At 35.2% G+C, this 22,314-nt stretch overlaps 1 protein-coding gene and 1 long non-coding RNA gene across 2 annotated transcripts; one reads left to right on the forward strand and one right to left on the reverse strand.

Moving 5' to 3' along the window:
* Positions 1 to 1,502: 1,502 nt before the first annotated feature.
* Positions 1,503 to 17,441, reverse strand: LOC115240223. Its single transcript, XR_003884751.1, has 4 exons — positions 16,508 to 17,441; positions 4,722 to 5,267; positions 3,286 to 3,456; positions 1,503 to 3,095 (listed from the first exon to the last, which is right to left on the reverse strand). It is a non-coding gene; the product is annotated as an uncharacterized LOC115240223 (long non-coding RNA).
* Positions 4,990 to 10,458, forward strand: LOC115240221. Its single transcript, XM_029815248.1, has 3 exons — positions 4,990 to 5,034; positions 7,940 to 8,001; positions 8,534 to 10,458. Exons 1-3 carry the CDS (start codon positions 4,990 to 4,992, stop codon positions 10,059 to 10,061), a joined length of 1,635 nt encoding a protein of 544 aa, XP_029671108.1. The 3' UTR covers positions 10,062 to 10,458.
* Positions 17,442 to 22,314: the final 4,873 nt, after the last annotated feature.

Below are 22,314 nucleotides of genomic sequence, written 5' to 3' on the forward strand. Positions count from 1 at the left end.
GTAATTTACCGACTTAAAATCGCGGAAAGATGTAACGTTGCACGTAGTATATAAGCATATCAACCGAGAAAAATAGTGACAGAGGAGAAAGTCGTCGTCATCGTTCAAACATTCGACTATCCACGGCAACAGGAAAAAAGGAGCCAAAAAATAAAGTAAAAAGAAAGAAAACGCGCATCTACGCACACGTTGGTATTACGTTGATGCAAGAAAAATGTCGATGAGATGCGCATTTTTAAAGGAGCCAAATAAAGTAAAAAGAAAGAAAACGCGCATCTACGCACACGTTGGTATTACGTTGATGCAAGAAAAATGTCGATGAGATGCGCATTTTTAAATACATCGTATATTTATAAATTTGATGCCGTTAGTACGACTCGCGTGAAATCGGGCTCTTATAAACCGTCGATATAAATTAACTTTCCGTACTCGAGCTTGGAAACACATCATCCGGTAAAACAACGGCAAGGCATCGGGAAGTACTTATATCGAGACATTCTCTTCTCAGCGAAATACTGCTACATTAGAAAAGCTCGTAATAGCATCGAGTCATGAAACAGTTACGTCATTAGGAAAGGGGATATAGAGACGGGTGAAATTATCCATCTTGTAACGAACGCTCAAATTCATATATCGTTATCACATATCGACAGCACAAAGCTGTGCGCGGTAAATCTCCCATTGCAAAATTGCAATGCCGTGTTTGCCAGAAGAAATTACTTTACCCGCATGTCTTCACGCGTCTGTCGGCACATCTATTACGTGGCCCCGCTAATTGATATTCACGCTATGTGTCTCGAAAACACTTCTTGGATTTGTACAGTATTCGCGACAGGTTTTTCGATCTATTGCTACTCCGGAAATTATCCGCGAAGCGTGAAAAGGCTGAGCCTGTCGAAATCGAGAACATGTGAATATATACACGCGAATAGTACGCTCCTAGCATAGTACAGCCAACGACTATTTATTTAGGACAATCGTTTAACAAGTCGCGTAAAAGTATGCGAATAAAATAAGTATGTCAAGTGCGTACATGTTTTTTAATTTATCTATGAGAAAAGAATTATATAAGAATTGATATCTCTCTTTCTCTTTCTCTTTGTTTCTCCCCTCTCTCTCTCTCTCTCTCTTTCTCTCTCTCTCTCTCTCTCTATATTCATGAAAATATGTTCCGGTCCGGTTCATACATAAACAAGCCATTAAAATTCGCCAAAAATACATTTGCTCAAACAGCGTGTCGCGTTTACGCGCTTGCTGTATATATTTGTTTTACGTTTCGAGTATGGAGGAGGAATCGGCCTCGAGGAGGTGGAGAATCTTATAGCACGAGAGAGAGGGAAAGTTGAAACATCTTACATTGTAAAATATCCTTGTTCTCCTAAATCGGATATGGGTTTCATATTATATTATAGGTACAGTAAATATGAATAATGCGCGAAGTGAAAAACAAAATATTCATTTCTCTCTCATTAAAAATTGATCGCTTAAAAACTAGTCACATATACACACACAAATACCTAGTCGGTCGAATTTTATTTTATCGCGCTAACGTCACGCGAGGGAATTTTTATGGAAAATGATAAAGTTGAAAAACGGACACGTCTTTTATTTAGAATTTAGACTACGTTTTTGCATTTTCCATATATGTGTATCCGGTATAACTTTCTTTTACATACATTATTACGATTTGCGCCGGATTCAAAGATGTAGCGCGATCACGAAGTCAATTCACGATCATTGTTGTACCATGCTTGCAAATTGTAGCGATCGGTCGCAAGTCAAGACTGAAAGTCTAGCTGAGCCTATGTAATAGAATCTTCGCAGTACAATTCTACATGATATAACGAATACATTGAACCTTCCTATTTGTATGTAACGACGCGGACTCTGTATCGATTGTGCAACATGCCAGCAGAATCGCCCGCAGGAACTGTTAAATGGATTTCACATAATGTAAAACGGACGTCTCAGACTTCCTGGTGAGAGAAGTCTATCTTTTTATAAGTGAACGGCACCATTTATCGTAGCACTCATTATCTTCTCATATACATATATGAATCTCTCAGAAAGCCAAATTGAGCATTGTTCTAGTACTAAAATTTACAAATTTACAAAAATTGAATTAATTTCAGCTTGGTTTCTGAGAGGCTTATAGAAGTGGAAAGATTCGTGAGAATCTAATCTAATATTGATAAAATATATTGACGATGTGGAGAAAATTATTATAAGTTTTTGCGTATAATAATAACAATAATAATAATACCACAAAGTGGTCCGAAAAAGCATTCTATCGATGTATCCGATAGAAATGAAATTTGTAGCATGATTTCTCTCTTCAAGATTGTCTCTTCGTTGGTGGGAATCGGATTACGGATCTGAGAATAAATTTTAATTACGAGAAGTCAGCTTTTCTATTTCATCCATAAAATACTAAATTCAACATTATATTATATCTTCTCTCTACCGTGCAAATGACTTGCGATGATTACTACTGTGTTTAAATGCGGAAGGAAAGCGAATCTTCCGTGACGCCAACTTTATAGATCTTCCGATGTTATATGTACGATGTTGTGTGCTTATGTATATCGCACAGTTATGGGAAAATTAATCCCCCCAGTAGTTGTTTAGTAATATTAGTTTTACTAGTGATTCGTCTATATCTATTTCGTGCATCTTTTTTTTTAATACTTTTTTAAATATTTTTTAATACTTTTTTTTATCCTTTCTTTTTAAGTTCTTTTTCGAATTGACGTATTGAAAATTTCAGTAGCTATTATATTCGAGCTATTATAAGAGAGCTCTCGTTTGATATTTAGTTTGTCTACTATTGATTCCCTCTATTTTAAAGTCTATCGAGCAAATTCGCGACAGCTTGTACTTGAGATTTGCATCTTTGTATGATTGTGCGTTAGCAACAGAAGTCATGTATCGTTCCCGAAGCATAGTGAAAGTAACCGATTCGATTATCTGTGTGAAGACAAAAAAATCGAAAAGACAGCTGCTTCAGACATCATATCGAAAGAAAGTCAACGTAATTCCCCATCGTGGGGTCCGAGTAACGACTCTCTCAATTTGTCGCTTCCTTGTCGCCTCACCTATAAAAATCGAGAGAGATTCTGCGTACAGATTTAAATACAAATTAGTTTGACGAAATAAACATTTGAAGATGCCTTAATCGATTTTCCAATTTTCAAGATTGACTTTCTTGAAAAATAAAACAATTCATATAAACGCAACAAAAAAAAAAAATTAACGATTTTGCATATTATCGGCTTATTTCCTTACATAGAATTTTTATGGCACTCTGTGGTACTGTCGATTATAGGACGTGTACAGAAGCCGGTGGTAATCAATTCTCATCATCTAACGCGGGTGCAACCCGGCGCATCTCTCGGCGGACATACCGTCGGTGAAAGGCAACCGCGATGCATGCATTTTTCAGGAACGACAGTAACCCTGGGGAAGAAAGTCAGAGTGAGATTCTGCAGGTGGCGAAGTGCGAGTGCGAATGCACTTGCTTGCGATGCAGGCGAAAATTATTCTCTCACGTGCATTACGAAATGCACTTTTCCGTATTGCTGCATCGTGGGATGTATCGTGTGCCACTATAAAATAAGAAAGGCATTTCTTCAAGTTCTGGGAAAAGCTGTAAGATTCTGTATGTAATTTACAGTGACATGTTAATTTGTTCCAACACGAGTATCGCCAATTTTGCTGTTTTCAAAATATTAAATTGATGCAGTAATACAATGCGAGAAAGTGAGAAAGAGACCGAGAAGAAAGAGAGAACTATTATATGAATAACAAACATCTGAAATTTATTAGTACCAGAATCATTAAATGAATATAGTTTTTACTAATCTCATGCTAAAAAAGCCGCGATCTACTTATGAAAGGTTTTAAAGAAAAATTATTATAACAAAGTCACATTTTATTTATAAGTGTTTATTAAACACTTAATAAAATAAAATAACGAATAAATGAAATAACAATTAAAATAATAATATTAATAAATTAATAAAATAATAAACATGACCATATATCTATAATGTGTCTTTTATAAAACTACAATATTATAATCAGATATGAAATGTAGTAGAAAGTTTAATTCCCCTTGCGGTAATAATCGTTTAAAAGGCCCTGATAATAATTAGCGAGAAAGTGATCGCTGCTTGTGTAGCGTGTATGTTGCATGTCATCGGACATTGGTTGAGCATTAGCGTTAACATCCGTCATATACGTCGACATTAAATTTACTAATTTGGTAACTTTTGATATCTAACTCTTTTAATCTTTCAATCATAGGTTTGGAAATTAATCATCAATCTTGCTAGCCAATTTTCCAAAGATTCTATAATCAATTTTTTTGATACGAAGATTCTTAAACTATTTTTAAGGTATATTTTTTATATAAATTCTATTGATCATATTCGTATATTTTATGTTAATCGTATATTTTATGTTAATTATGCAACTATTTGTTTAATATTTGTGTATAAATAGATATAAATTTTTTCTCTGTAAGATCTCTCTCTCTCTCTCTCTTCATAATTTTCTCGATATAAACCATATTTACAATTAGTGCCATGTAATTAAAAATTTAAATTATTTTTATTGCAAGAGAAGAAAAGAGCAGTTTTTATATCCGTCAAAGAGATATTTTGAATTCGTTTTACCATTAAAATTCAGCGAATTATAATACGTTTTATGCTGCTACATACCTTATCGTTCCGCATTTACTGTGAAGCATTTACTGTGATGAACGAGGAAATCCCCTCCTAACTGAAGATGTACACGAAGAGTCGAGACCCCCGTATGGCACCATGGCACTCATTGTATCCCTCCTCGAAATACCTGCGTGTCTAGAGTATCTAGGCGTCTAGACAGAGGAGCACTCGCTATAAAAGCCTCGAATGTCATGATGAATTCGTCAGAAGAGTGACGAACCGTAAAAAAAGACGGCAGTCGTTGCCATCTTTTTCACATACGATGGGCCACACGGTTCCCTTTCGAGGAAACATGCAGTTTATTCTGGTCAGTGTTCATCTCTCGCCGTGCTTTCATTTTTTCATATCTTAACCGTGTGTCAGTGCGCCTGTGATATATGTGAGATTTTTCGAACGGGAAGTGACGACGTTATCCGTATATAACATCGTGGAGCATTTGTTCGTAGGTCGATTTAGATTCTGCCGGTGAACATATCGAGCGGTGCCATGCATGATACATTTTGTGCGCGTTTTGTCCCTTTGGCTATATAGCTCGATCAACTGAAATATATTTAATTCATTAAATATATAAAATTATTTATTTTTTCAATAAAAAATGAAGATATTTATTAAATTTTTGTCTCGCTCTCGTTGCTTTTATTTTTTGATATTATATTTAATAATATTAACATTTTTCTAATATTATATATTGCGTAATTTTATATAAGATAAAAGTTGATTTCCTTTTTTTTATAGATTTATAGAATATAAATAATATATATATATAATATTATAGATAAAAATGATTTACAATGCATTATTTTAAATGTATACTAATTAAGAAACAAGCGATCTTTAGATTAATGACGAAGACATTACATTATATAAAATTATATAAAATTAATATCAAATTACTATCTCTGCAGAAAATTCTTTATTTTATAAAAATAATGTTTACTGACAATTCTATTTCATTTTTACATTAGTGGTAAAGAATAATACATGATATTGACACGATGACTTTGAAGTATGAAACAGTAGCGTTGCACTAATGTAGATGATCATAAATGAGCCGGTAAATCACTGCAATTTTCTAACGGCAATTGCTATAAGCGAGCATTCTCGTCACTTTTCACTCGCCGCGAAATGGAAAGTCGTGCAAGTAGGAGGCACACTTGAATATATATTATGGGATTACATTAAATGTCATGTGTAAAATTTGACAGAATCGATGCAATGGAAGTTAGTGAAAAAATAGTAAAATCAAAGTCTCATCAATATTTTACATTTTTATGAACGAATCTACATTTAGAATGCTCTATTATCGTCTAATATCTTTATATTTTTTGTAACAGCATGACATATTGATGCTGTGATGCTGACAATGAGATATCTTATTCGTATGTATATCTAGAATTGTGATAATATTTTGAACAATAATTCAAGATGGCCTTCTTCAGATAATGTAGTACGAATAATATGACAGATTTTTAAAAGCCATATTTTTATTTTTTTTTTAAAGTTAAACATATACATTTTATTTATTACAAAATAAAACTCAAATGTGTAATATTTTAAATCTCGTTATTTAAAGATATCTCATTGTCATTATTTAATCAAAACAACTATATACACATAATTTTTATTTGAATTCTCTCACAGAAAACCGGAAATATCTATAGCGTATTATTAGCTAGATAGAACGATAATAATAAAACAAATTAATCATCAGGTAATTTTCACTTGTCAATGTCGATATAAAACAGAATCATGTAGGAGTATAAAGTAATCGTGTAAAGTCGTATTAAAATGAAAGTAAGCCGAGGCCATTATTAGTATGTAGATAATATGCAAACAATTATTATTGTTATGTTAATTTGAGAAGAGGTAAATTTATTTAATCAGTATAATGATGTGTAATTACTGAAATTTCTGTTGGTGTTACTGCAATACCCGGCGTAACGGAAGAAAGCGTTTCCGCAGAATCTCGAGACTTTTGATATCGCGATTGATTTGAATATATTAAAATGTTTGAATAATATTCTAAATATGATGATAACGCGAATATCGTTAATTCATAAACAATCAAATACCTAAGCACTCAACTGCGCTAATAATTATGGCTATAGTCTTTTCAGAGACTTAATGTGAATTATTTTTTATTTATAAATTGTTTGATTTATCCGAAACTGATCTCTTTTGTAGAACAAAAATGTCGAATAAAGTTATTACATTTGTCGCAATCTTCTGTAATTTTTTATATTAAATATCTTTGTAATTTATTTTTAAATTACAAATTTAATGAAGTGTTAAATTCTCTTGAAATTTAATATACTTTTATTGCAGCGCGCTTTGAAGTTTAGTTCTTCTTATTTTTGATTGTTTATCATTTAAAATCACGATTACAAAATTACAATCTTTCGATACTTATATTAAGAGAAAAAGATTTGACTCTAAAAATATACCAAAACAAAATCCGTAGATTAATAAGGTAGGTCTGTAACACATCTAAATATATCTAAATTGCAAATAGTCTAACGGTTCCAAATGATTCTCGTAAAAGAGAAAGAGACAGAGAGAGAGAGAGAAGTAGGACATCTAAAATACGATATGAAAATAAACATCACATCGCCGCAAGGTTGGCTACCACGACAGGCACCGCCTAAGGGTAATACTCCACGAAAAAAAAGAATTTTGATGGGGCCCACTTTCCAGTCGGTACAAATTTCACGGTCCCCCGATGACCCCTTCTGGAAGCATGAAGAAAAGGAGTCGGAGGGGGAAAGGGGTCGACCTAATTCGCGCCGGTGTTTACGTCGTCCGCGCGACCAATACTTTCGTTTTTGAGAGACGCGTTTGTAAGCCGTTGAGTGCGTAGAAATTCGCAGATTTCCGTCACTCAGAAGATCAACTTGTTAGCGAAAAGCCGGCGAGAAATTGATGGCCGGCGATCGTGCGAACGCGATAATTATAAAGCCGCGCAATTCACTTGAGAAAAAAAAAGCGATTAATGCGGCGAGGGTGTCTTTTTTTCGCATGGTTAATCGCATAATTAGCGTTCATCTGCGGTCTTTTATATGTAGATAGATATGTTCGATAAGATAACAATCATTTTAAAAAATTTAGATTGTAGATAATCATCATCATTATTATTATTCTATTGTTACTTGATAATAAATTGGATTATTTATTATACAAAAATATTTGCAAAACTAATAAAAAAATTCTTTCAGACAATATTGTATGGCCTCCTTGTTATCTCCGCGTTTGGAGACCCGATTAGAACAAAGAGAGAGTGAGTATATAAATAATTAGACACCTATATAAAATGTTTTTAAAGATGTAATTTTTTATATGATTATATATAAAAAATAGATAAAGTAAATTAATAATGTAAACTGTTAAATGTGTTATAAAACTAATGGTATAGATTAATATTGATTGTTTTTACTTAAAAAATGAAAAGCGATTAGAACAGTTTTTAAAAAAAGCGAGTAATAAAATATTTTCTTCTTTCCTTCTTTCAATATAACATGATATAAAATATATAAATATTGTTTATACAATTAGATTTATGGTTATTAAAAATTTGCTATTTAAATGCATGCAATATGCTTTTATCTCAATAATGCTTTATTGAGAAAATATTTATAGAATAAAACTTTTTCACATGTATATATACCGTCATCTTCAAAAATTCCTCAATTCATATAAAAATGTTTAATATTTAGTGAGATTAAAAAGCATTTTATCGCGATTAAATTACGACGGGTTATAACACCGTGTACAACTTAATCTCTTCCACTCTAACAAGAGAAATACTGTAGGCCACCCGTAAGCTCGCAGTATGGCGCACCACCAGCAACATCCTACGGATTACCGAACGTAGGACCGTCCGATTCTTATGGTCCACCAGCAAAATCTTACGGTGCACCGTCTGATTCGTATGGAGCACCACCTCCGCCACCATCGTCGTCTTATGGTGCGCCACCATCGTCATCGTATGGCGTGCCATCCGCGCCTTCGTCGTCTTACGGTGCACCATCCGCGCCTTCATCGTCTTACGGTGCACCATCCGCACCTTCATCGTCTTATGGTGCGCCTTCTCAGAGTTATGGCGCACCGTCCGGTGATCATGGCGGTTCCTTCGGCGACGCAGGATCCTACGGCGGTGATCATAGCGGAGGATCCTTCGGCGGTGATCACGGCGGAGGATCCTTTGGCGGTGATCATGGCGGAGGATCCTTTGGTGGTGATCATGGTGGAGGATCCTTTGGCGGTGATCATGGCGGAGGATCCTTTGGCGGTGATCACAGCGGAGGATCCTTTGGCGGTGATCATGGTGGAGGATCCTTTGGCGGTGATCATGGTGGAGGATCCTTTGGCGGTGGTCATGGATCTTTCGGTGATGATCATGGAGGAGGAGGAGGAGGAGGGGGAGGAGGAGGTGATTCATTTGGTGATCATCATGGATCGAGCGGTTACGGCGGTAGTAGCGATTTCGGATCATCTTCCGGATCCTACGGACCGCCTTCGGACTCGTATGGACCACCGGCACATGATCAGCCAAAAGGTGTATGGAAAAAAAAATTGGTATGGAAACCCGAATGGAAACAGATCTGGAAAACAGAATCTAAAATGACTTGGAAGCAAGTATGGAAAAAAGTGCAGGTGCCGGTTTGGAAGGAAATTCAAGTGCCTGCCTGGAAGGAAATTAAAGTACCTGCCTGGAAGAAGGTCCAGAAACCCGTTTGGAAAGAGATACAAGTACCAATTTGGAAAGAAGTCCAAGTGCCAGCTTGGAAAAAAGTCTGGAAACCTGTTTGGAAGGAAGTCCAGGTTCCTGTATGGAAGGAAGTCCAAGTACCTGATTGGAAAAAGATCTGGGTGCCGGAATGGGTTAAGGTCGGCATACCGGGCGAGCAGTACGTGGGTAAAGACCAGCACGGCTGGCAGTATACCAGTCATGGTCTCTGGAAGAAGAAATTGATATGGAAGCCGGTTTGGAAAAAGATCTGGAGAACGGAAAAGAAGCAAATATGGGTGAGTGATAAGAAACTGGAATGGAAGGCCGAGTGGAAGCAAATCTGGAAAACGGAAAAAAAGCAAGCCTGGGCGACGGATAAGAAGCTGATCTGGCAGGAGGAGTCAGTGCAAGTGTGGGTACCACAGAAGAAACAGATCTGGGTCACTCAAAAGAAACAGGTGTGGAAAGACGAATGGAAAAGCAAGTGGGTTCCGGTTTGGAAAGACGTGCAGGTGCCGGCTTGGAAGAAGATCTGGAAGCCCGTCTGGGAGAAAGTATGGGTTCCGATTGAACCCCACCACGATGAAGGTCATCATGGTTACAAGTAGAGGGTCATGTTCCATCGGCTCAATCTTCTCTTTGACTATCTCGCGATGCGCAGAGATCAAAAGGTCGACTCGGAAAATTATCTGGAAATTGTCGATGCCAAGAAAGTCGGTCAAACTTTATAGTCTTGTGATAATGGATTATACTTGCCGATAGACACATATATTTCAAGGAGAGAAGGAGAGGGCTCACCAATAAATTCATACGACAAGGGGAAAAGTGAAGCCTGCAGTTAACAAGTTAGAAAGCATCATGATGCGCGATGAAATACGAACGAAAATAAATAGTAAAAATTTTCAATCGATTATCTCGATGATAAAGCGGCGGAATCGCATATCTTTCAATTTTATGTAAAATATCGCACGAAAAATGAAAATAATCGTCGAGTAATCATCGAAATATTATTGTAGCAGATATGAAAATATTATTTAAAAATATTATCTATTTAAAAAAAAAGCAAGGCATATACTAATAACCAATCTTTATCAAATAAATTTATAGCGATATAATAAAATTTAAAAAATCAGATATTTTATTAAATTAAGTTTTAAAACGAATCGTCATAAAAAATAGTTATGTTATCAATTATTTATCGTGAAGAACTATTTGTGCAATTTTGATATATCATTTACATTGGAAAAAATATTTATATCTTAAGATAATTAGTTTTGTTTTATTTCAGTAATTCAATCTCAAATTAAATCACAGGGAATAAGTTACAGGGAGAGTAATATTTTTTTCTTGTCCACTTTTTTCAGAGTGGATCATCTACAGCAAATAGTATATAATATATACTATATACTATATACTATATATATATATGTAGTATTGTTCAATATTTTATGTCTATAGATGAGGCTTCTTAACTACGTGCATATATTAATATTATATGTAATTAATTCGTCAATTTGTAAATATTGTTTGATTACTGGAATGCATGCATGTTTTAATACTTTTTATACGTTAATAAATATTATTTTTATGCTATCCCATAGGTTAATATAATTTCCATGTTTCTATGATTATTCCTTTTCGTTGTCTGAAACATTCAAATCAATTCTTTAAAACGAAGAGTCTATGAAAACATTACGGAAATGTAATAATTTCTTTTGGCAATTTAAACATGTAGCAATTTATTTTTATTTATTTATATAGTTAAAATAATCTAAATATTTTATTTTAAAAAACTATTTTTTATATAAAGAGTCCAGATAAACTCAATAACATAACATGTAAAATATCGCACGAAAAATGAAAATAATCGTCGAGTAATCATCGAAATATTATTGTAGCAGATATGAAAATATTATTTAAAAATATTATCTATTTAAAAAAAAAGCAAGGCATATACTAATAACCAATCTTTATCAAATAAATTTATAGCGATATAATAAAATTTAAAAAATCAGATATTTTATTAAATTAAGTTTTAAAACGAATCGTCATAAAAAATAGTTATGTTATCAATTATTTATCGTGAAGAACTATTTGTGCAATTTTGATATATCATTTACATTGGAAAAAATATTTATATCTTAAGATAATTAGTTTTGTTTTATTTCAGTAATTCAATCTCAAATTAAATCACAGGGAATAAGTTACAGGGAGAGTAATATTTTTTTCTTGTCCACTTTTTTCAGAGTGGATCATCTACAGCAAATAGTATATAATATATACTATATACTATATACTAACTGCAATGCGATACGCATATATAAAAGTAAAAAGAAAAGAAACCTGGAAAGGTTGTAATAAATGATGAGAGCTTTCTCAACAATTTCACTTAGAAACAATCATATAAACCTTTGCCAAAAAAAGAACTCTCATTTTCGGCGATCTAGCAAAAGTATAGTCATCTAATAAAAAGTAAAAGCGACAGGAGTTTTTTATAGCGGAGTTATACCGAGAGACAATGTCGAAATCAGTGGTACGGAGATGCGTACGGTTCTCGCAGGTGATCTTACCTTCCTCATTACCTCGACCTTAATTACAAACGTTCCGGCAGTCTCTCTTCCTTCCTCATCGGGGCATAAACTCGCTTTCGTGCCTTTCGCCCGCAGCTGCCGGCAAAAGCCTCGAGCGGATTCTCACAAGCCGGGCTCTCCATTAGCATATAATGACGCGAATGTTAAGCTTGAGGAAAAGCTCTGGTTAACAGATTTATAAGATCTTGTCCGGAGAGTGAAAGTACTCGTGCGAGTTGGACCAACGAACGGGTATATATCGCGCGGAGATTACACCACGTATAGCAGACCACGTCTACGATACATCGACGCACAAAAGGATATAAATTGACGTGCCGAGAGAGAGAGAGAGAGAGAGAGAGAGAGACAAACGGAACATAAATCTTTTTCAACATATTTTTCTAGAAAACATCGAAACATCTCACACTTGTAACACATGAATTAAAAAAAAGAAGCTAGATAGCGTCAAAAATATATTCTTCGATAAGTCGGATAATAAATTCTAAACTTGGTAAATTCTTCACGATATCCAATCGATTATACGCTGATCATGCTAGAGTAACAGAGCATAAATCAGTCGCCAACGATGGGAACAGAATTGAATTGTAAATTTGTCGATAAATGCAGGAAGCGACAATCTTTTAATTAAAATTCTTCGCGGCTCATAAAATGACAATGATCCGCCGCCGCATTAACAACCCGTTTCATACTTTGTAAAACCTCCGAGAAGACTTATATCGTTTTAATAGACTCATAAACTCGATTACATGAAAAGCTATGTATCTGCATTAATTTTTGCGTGCGGGCGCATAGTAAATCAAATTAATATGTCAAGAGATGCAGCAGCATCTCGTGCCCTTCTAATCAGGACGACCCAATGGAAACAGTTACACCTGAATAATTTACTTTAAAAGGCATCTCGTCGACCTCGATATATTGACCTTGACCCTGTTTTTAATTCGCGCGCTTCTGGTATTACATTAGTACTTATTAATAATGCAAATGAAATTATAATTCTATTTATAAAATATGACATAAATCAAACGCTTTCGCGCGCGCGTAACAGATAATTACGAAGCATGCCTATACCCATGTCCACATCTGCGAGAAGTATCTGATCGCGCGTTTGGAAAGTGAAATTCGTTCGAATCTGCGATCGGCGAAGCGTTATTCTAGGTGAAATTACACGCCTAATGATCAATGTTGTAAGCGATTATTACCGCGTATGATTCTGTCATTCGTAATAACTAAAGAGTCCAGATAAACTCAATAACATAACGCGCTAATTACATTTAATTTGTCAAGTTTTATTAGTAAAAAATACGTATAAATTTTTATTTTAGATAAAGCTTTTTTTAATTAGTACAATTATAGTAAAATAAAGTAATAAATTTAGTATATATAAATATATCTATTTCGTTTACAAAAAATTAAATAAAAATATGTCACGTTTTTTTAAGCATAATAAACTGTATAACTTATCGTTTTTGAAAATAAAATTAATATTATGAAATATTACTTAATTTTACGAATTATGAAATATGTAATATTCTAGAAATATTAAGTATAGTATCAATATTTTATTTAAGATATATATCATGTAATAAGTTTCCATAAGTATTAATTATGTTTATAAATCATCATAGCTTTTTTGGAAAGAGTTGATTAATTTGAATTGATGTTCTTTTCATCTGTATATAATAAATCTGGCATAAATTTCAGATTGCCGTAGAACGCAAAGAGCAGAGGCGAAATTTATTCTTTATAATTGAAATGATGTATTATATAAATTCTTACATTTTCTGATAATTTGCGTCAGATCTAATATATAGCTTAAGATTTTTTTTTTAAATCTAACTTTGCAAAATAATTTTTAAGGATGACTGCGAGACACGATCATCGATCGTAGTGATTGCGCTTTTGAAAGCGTCTATTCGTGTTTTCCGGGACATTTATCGAGATGTCGTGAATGTGACTCGTTCGTGCAACCATTAATTCGCATTAGATGAAAGTACGATGACTTTCATACGAAGATGCGCTGTGCAACATTGGGAAGGAAAACAGAGAGATTATGGTGAGGGGGAAGAGGGAAGAGAGACAACGATGCTTTCTATGGATAAGACGAGAATTGAGCGAGCAAGCGTGTCTCAGGGTCTTCAGGGTCGCGAGACGAACTCATGACCTTTACTTTCTCCATGATCGTGCCGCAACAAGTGTGGGGGCGATACGTGAAGCTGCAAAAAAAAAAGATATATAATTAGAATGGAAGGGAAGACACCGACCGGAAGTCATACGGCTGGTAAATCTCCCATGGCAGTTTAACGAGGATTTGTGCAAACTCGAAAGCTATTTGATCTTTTTCAACATATTTTTCTAGAAAACATCGAAACATCTCACACTTGTAACACATGAATTAAAAAAAAGAAGCTAGATAGCGTCAAAAATATATTCTTCGATAAGTCGGATAATAAATTCTAAACTTGGTAAATTCTTCACGATATCCAATCGATTATACGCTGATCATGCTAGAGTAACAGAGCATAAATCAGTCGCCAACGATTGCGAGTCGCGAACAGAGGGCGATACGTGAAGCTGCAAAAAAAAAAAGATATATAATTAGAATGGAAGGGAAGACACCGACCGGAAGTCATACGGCTGGTAAATCTCCCATGGCAGTTTAACGAGGATTTGTGCAAACTCGAAAGCTATTTGAAAGAGATGCCAAAAGTACTTTCGATTCAGATAAAAGATAATCAATCAATTGGTTACGCTTTTCTCTTCCGGTAGCTTTCGATTTTTAGATCGCCCCAGATTATTCGTTGAGAAATTATAGGCAATATACAATCATTATTTTGGCAATGTAATTTAGCAATTATTTTCAGTTATTTTTTTTTTGCAACAAACAATACAAGAGACTGCGATAAATTCTTAGTTTTCAAATTATGAATATTATTAACAATAAGCATAAGAGACCAAAAATAAATTTTCGTATAGAAATATTTCTATTGTGTTCAAGTTAAATTAAATTTAAAATAATAAATCTTAAATTATATTTAAATTATTATATATAAATTTTAAATTGTATAATTATAAAAAAATACTGCAATGCGATACGCATATATAAAAGTAAAAAGAAAAGAAACCTGGAAAGGTTGTAATAAATGATGAGAGCTTTCTCAACAATTTCACTTAGAAACAATCATATAAACCTTTGCCAAAAAAAGAACTCTCATTTTCGGCGATCTAGCAAAAGTATAGTCATCTAATAAAAAGTAAAAGCGACAGGAGTTTTTTATAGCGGAGTTATACCGAGAGACAATGTCGAAATCAGTGGTACGGAGATGCGTACGGTTCTCGCAGGTGATCTTACCTTCCTCATTACCTCGACCTTAATTACAAACGTTCCGGCAGTCTCTCTTCCTTCCTCATCGGGGCATAAACTCGCTTTCGTGCCTTTCGCCCGCAGCTGCCGGCAAAAGCCTCGAGCGGATTCTCACAAGCCGGGCTCTCCATTAGCATATAATGACGCGAATGTTAAGCTTGAGGAAAAGCTCTGGTTAACAGATTTATAAGATCTTGTCCGGAGAGTGAAAGTACTCGTGCGAGTTGGACCAACGAACGGGTATATATCGCGCGGAGATTACACCACGTATAGCAGACCACGTCTACGATACATCGACGCACAAAAGGATATAAATTGACGTGCCGAGAGAGAGAGAGAGAGAGAGAGAGAGAGACGGAACATAAATCTTTTTCAACATATTTTTCTAGAAAACATCAAAACATCTCACACTTGTAACACATGAATTAAAAAAAAGAAGCTAGATAGCGTCAAAAATATATTCTTCGATAAGTCGGATAATAAATTCTAAACTTGGTAAATTCTTCACGATATCCAATCGATTATACGCTGATCATGCTAGAGTAACAGAGCATAAATCAGTCGCCAACGATTGCGAGTCGCGAACAGAATTGAATTGTAAATTTGTCGATAAATGCAGGAAGCGACAATCTTTTAATTAAAATTCTTCACGGCTCATAAAATGACAATGATCCGCCGCATTAACAACCCGTTTCATACTTTGTAAGACCTCCGAGAAGACTTATATCGTTTTAATAGACTCATAAACTCGATTACATGAAAAGCTATGTATCTGCATTAATTTTTGCGTGCGGGCGCATAGTAAATCAAATTAATATGTCAAGAGATGCAGCAGCATCTCGTGCCCTTCTAATCAGGACGACCCAATGGAAACAGTTACACCTGAATAATTTACTTTAAAAGGCATCTCGTCGACCTCGATATATTGACCTTGACCCTGTTTTTAATTCGCGCGCTTCTGGTATTACATTAGTACTTATTAATAATGCAAATGAAATTATAATTCTATTTATAAATATATATATATAATGGAAAGTAAGATAAAAAACAGAGTAATCTCCTGCCTACTTAACTCAAAAATGTGTCACTGAATTTTACTTACTTGTATTCTTAGCGCTTTAATTGATGCGCAAAAAGCTACACTTCATGGATCGGTCGAGTAAACACTTACACAGATTTCACCTAGATAGGGCACATCGCTGATCACAGTGTCAGGACAAGTTTCACTTTCGAATCAAGCTTGTCTCGAATGCATCGCTTGAGCGAGCGATGCACCCATATAACTCTCTACTCATCCGTTAAGTACCCGGAAGGTCGTTTGCGGGTCGAAAACTGCTTTTGCGGCACGTTTCTCTGTTTTATCAGAGGACAAGACCGCGAATCTTCGCGCAATGCGACACAGGTGCATTTAACTTCGTTTTGTGTTTTCAATCAGGATACTTTTTCCTGAATTGTCATGAATAAAAAAAAAACAAATCCCCTAAATTTACATCCATATTAATGACATTTACAAGTGTATAGATAAAAATTATAATTAAACTATTTAAATTATTATATATAATGCAATTATTTTATATAATCGATACACAATTGCAATAGAATCGTTCCACGATTCTGTATATATTCATTCCTGATAGAAAATCATTGTGATAGAGACTGATGTTATTTATCTTCTGTTTCACGATGACTATTCCGTCGAACGGAGATATTATTTATTGTGAGTAGAGCGAAAATATGTACGTTTATCATTCCAGCTTGACTACTTTCCCGTCATGGAAACGCGCAACGCATCGCGGCGGATTGCGGAGAGATTGTACGAGATAGATGCACAAAGTGGAAAACAGAAATTCCGATAAAGTTAGCGGAAAAATTGACAATGTCAATGCAACGAAGCGTCGACTTCGAGAGTAAATCTCTTCCAGAATAAAGTTATACACGAATCTCTATAAAATGTTTTTTTCTTTCTCTTTTTCTTTTTAGAAAAAAACAAATAATCAAAAAAACTGCAGTGAGAATAAATACATTTTATATACATATAAATGTATATTCTATAAAAAATATAGAATTTAAATTATAATAATTCGCGATATCTGAAGAACAAATTTAAAAAAAAAAATTGTAAGATTAGCAGTTGAAAATTTATTTGTCACTGAAAATTAAAATCACGAGTTGTGAAACGCGCTTTCTATACACTCTTCCCATTACTTTTAATCGCGATGCTTGTCGTGCAACGTTCAGATGCACAAATTTATCGAGTGAATACAGATAGAATTCAAAAAAGTAGATAATTTATGTTACGTTTCTCTCTAAAGAGCAAATATAATAAAGTGATGTCATTTTTATTGATGCATTTAGTTGACGAAATGAATACGCGCAATATAAAAATATAATTAAATGCGCATCTATAAATCGAATATCCGGTCATTTCGATGTGGGCGTAGGAAAGTTTGGTGAAAGCGCTAAACGACCGACTATGTGTGATGTAAGAGCCTGGACTCTGCATTTCGGTATGAATACGTCTAGTCACTACCGTATGCTCCATTTTACAGATCGAGCTAAACTTTCCATATATTTAACGAGTTATATTGATATAATCGCAAAAAATTTCCATATTTATCTCGATCTAATTACCATATTTTATTTATCACGATCTATATATAATCGTATCATTGCATTTAAAGTTCTCTATTGTATTATTATATATTGATTTTTAAATTAAAAATAATTGAGTATAGAAAAAAATATAATTGAGAATTTTAATGATATAATTTCTTTAGTTTATATATACAAGATGTTAATGTTTCTATTCATCTATTGATTCAGCTATTGATTTTTTCCTTTACGTATGTATTGTTTGTAATAAAAAAAAAAACATTTTACTACGATAATTACATTTACTTAGACAATCGATAAAAACAGTTCAAAGAGAAAGAATTTTAAAAGTATTGCTAATGAAAGTATTTTCATGCTTTTTGTGTTCGTAGTAAAATATATTTTCGACGACAAATTAAAAGTCACCGTAGAGCGTAAAGTGTAAAAATTGATTGCGTGACTCTCTATGATTGCATCGAGAACTTGCTTTAAAAACCGGAACAAATTGTAAAGCGTAAATCGGAATTATCTCGTAAAATTTACAGGTCTCTTTCTTTTAGTTTCTAAAGCAAACTCTCCTCCCAAATTGCATGTGTACATTGTATCGTATATATCCCGTATATATAAACGTCACGTTTTCCTTTCATGATCAGTAAAGATACATTTGCATTAGAATTCTGCATCGATTCTTTGCAAATAATTCGCGAGCATAATCGTGTAAATATAAGCAGACCCACGATATACAGATCTCTAGATTACTTTATTAAAAAAGGTTAATTAGTACGCGAAGAACTGGCAATGGCCTGGGAATATGCTTGACATCTTAAATAATAATGAGTAAAGACCAACAACGATTACGTAACGAGCCTTTTTATAGTCAGGACGCAATCCAGGACGCAACGACATTATGAATGCTCGACGTCATTCGCGGTTCCGGAGTCATCGCAATATGACTTTTCACTCACGAAATATATGTCGTTGTCCGTCGCAAAAATAATTCTTTCCTTAGTTTCGAAAGCAATCAAAATAACATTAGCATTTAAAGCGACAAAATAAAAATAATTTGTGCATTTATTTTCTTGAGTGCTTTAGAACTAGTAATATATAGTTACAGATAAATAATGTAATTAAATTAAAAAAAGAACTTTCCACGTAAAAATTTAGAAGTGTTAGTTTTTTTAATATTTTGAAGTTCAAGCATATATTTCTCATATTATAGTCTCGAAAGATTAAATTTCTTCTATAAACTTTCTTAAAGTGGTATTTGCAGTAGATTGCTATTAAATATTTGAAATGCGTAGATACGTAAATCGATAAGAGCGGCGGAAATATAATGGCCAAGCCGTAAAAGTTAACGGCGGAAAAATAACAGGAATTTAAGAAAGACTGTAAAGGCATAAACGCGCTATAAAAACTTGTTCTCAGTAAGGGATGGGGATTTTGGTTGATTTAGGTCCCACAAGTCGAATCTAAAGAATCGCGGAAACGTGTGAAAATTATTAAAACCGCGATTGAAATGCAGTAAAAACTGTTACTTTGAACTTTTGTCAGATAAAACGCGAAAAGCTGGTATCAAAAACATATATATATATATCTCCTTAAACAAATGTTTATCCAAACCTTAATAAGTACGTGAAAAATACGAATATTGTAATGAGCCGTCGGCGTCGGTCTCTTTTAACTCTGAGAGAATCGTCTCTTTATAGCGTACGACTTCGTTTTCGGATGTTTGAATGATGTTTGAAAAATATTCTAAGAGGTGCGAGTGCAAATAGAAAACTGGGGCCGTTAGAAATTTCCGTTGACATTTATACAGCTTGACATATCGGTCGATACGTAAATTTTTTTTTTTTTGCTTTCTAAATGTTTCGGCCCTCGAGATATCTGGAGATACCGAAGTCTTTCGAAACGTCCTCTCGATATTTGTCATACCTGTACTTACAAGCAAGCGCGATGGAATCTCATATTTTTCGTATCGTCTTTTATATAATGCGACGAACTAAAAATTGAAAATAATTTAAGAGCTTAAGAAAATTTCGAGATTTCCCCCCCAAAAACGTCTAATTTCTTCTGCAACACATTTTCGAATCGGTTCCTTTCAAGACGAATACATCCATGAGCGAGAAAATGCGTGTCCGATTGAAAGCGGATGTCCGAGCATATCATTGGATATGGACGTCTCCGATGCTTTTGTCGGGATTGCTTTCTTGTCTGGATTCAAAAATCTGGAGCAGCAGCCACTATGAGTAACCGTGAGTGATTTAAAACCGGAATAGCGAGAATACCTCGCGGCTTTAAGTTGCGAGAATGTCGAGGTGCGCGAACTCTCTAGCGGTCGGCGCGAACGAAGGGGAATTCACTTTCATCCGTGAGTCTCGGTCTCGACGTGTTAAACGGATATACGCACTTAACGCGGTTTAACGCCTATCGTTAACCGCTACTTATAAACCTCCGCCTTCGGGAATTCTCGATGTTGCTTTTGACAGATATCCAGAGATTCTCGAGATAGAGTTTTTCCGGAAATGAGAGAAGCGTTTTGCCGGCGCTTTCGCTTATCATTGTAGCATCTCGCGAATGGACCTCGTTTAGTTTAATTTTCCCGGCTCGGTCGTGGCTCGATGAACATTGTCTTGACGATAAAAAGCGGAAAATACACTTTGCGTCGTATGTGCGCGAAACCGTTTCTGCACGGTACGCTTTCTCCGAACGTCATTGGAAGAAGAAGTCATAAATTTCGCGCAAAACTCGATCAAGTACAGCCAAGGGCTTCAATAAAGGCCCGTTACTTTATTACAGGATCTGACTGCCGACTCTTCTTTATATGGCTGCGATTCCATATGGCTCTCCTTGATCTGTTTCAATCGATCTTATTGTGATTGATAACATCAATATTTATTTCATTTCGCTTATTGTATCGCTTTGAGAATTGCCAAATTATACGATTACAATTACAGTTGCATAAGATTTTTTAAATTCTTTTTTTTTTAAACTAATATTTGATATTAACGTCTCAGTGGCTCTTTATATTTTTGGATATATAAAAAGGAAAATATTATATATACAAAAATTTTATTTTTTTTTTATACGGGAATAATTAATATGATTGAAACTTGCTTTGGAATCACAGATTCTAATCATCTACGATTTGAAAGTATGCGTTAAATGTGTATTTAAAATTATACAGAAATGCATATACTATATTGAAAAATTTGCTGCGTTTCTTTTTATATATCCATTTCTATTAAAAATATTGTTATCTATATCAACAGGAAATGGACAGGGCAACTTTCGCGGCAGATCTGTAATAAGACACAGCGATCAAGGCAGGTTTTAAAAAATGAGAAACTTGATTACAAGAAATGCAATCGAACGTGATATTTTCGCTCCTTCTTCCTCTCTCTCTCTCTCTCTGTCCGGCAATCGGTATAATCCAGATCGCAATCGGTGTGTAACCTTGTTGCGCGTAACCTTGTGAGAGCTTGAACTTCACCGTTGAGACGGACGCGCTCGAATAAAAGGGGGTTCGTTCCGATCGTTCTGCTCGCTCGCTTCTGCCGGATCGAGCTCTCGATCACTTTCTCCGACGATACGGCTCAACGGAGGTCCGGTCGCGTACCGGAAGTGGGGGCGAAGGAGAGAAAGAACGCAGGAGGAGGTAGAGGAGGAGGAGGGAGGGTTTTATCCACGGGGGGCCCGGGGCCCAAATCGACGACGGCGCTTCTACCACCTCCCCCCCCCCCGGATGGAATTCCCCCGATTTCCACCACTTCGTACCGGAAGAGGAGAGAAAGAACGCAGGAGGAGGTAGAGGAGGAGGAGGGAGGGTTTTATCCACGGGGGGCCCGGGGCCCAAATCGACGAAATCGACGCTACCACCTCCCCCCCCCCCGGATGGAATTCCCCCGATTTCCACCACTTAAGGCCGATGGACCCACCTCCATTGACCACCACCGCGGCTTCCTCGCTGCGAAGCGTCTACCTGTGATATGCCTTCGGGGAGGATACGCGCCTATATAACTACGGCGTTCCGGTGATTGAACGAAGTAAGCTAAGTTTTCCTGCGCCCAGGAAACAGGAGGCACGCGCCCGAGCCCGACGGGCGGCATTGCGAGAAATATGAGGATTCGCCCGGGATGCGCGGTCAGTTGTTGCACCTCATTTTTTCTTTCTTATCACAATTTTTACGATGTAAAGTTTGCCGTGCGTTTCGCGTTCACACAAGAAAAATCCTTCAACTTGTCGTCATCTCGCGCGTCGCGTCGATCTTTCGATTTAAAAAGAAAAAAAAATACAATATTGAATTTTTTTTTTTTTTTT

The sequence above is a fragment of the Formica exsecta genome, unplaced genomic scaffold (genome assembly GCF_003651465.1).
Source record: "Formica exsecta isolate Colony F162 unplaced genomic scaffold, ASM365146v1 scaffold421, whole genome shotgun sequence".
In the NCBI taxonomy this organism is placed as follows: domain Eukaryota; kingdom Metazoa; phylum Arthropoda; class Insecta; order Hymenoptera; family Formicidae; genus Formica; species Formica exsecta.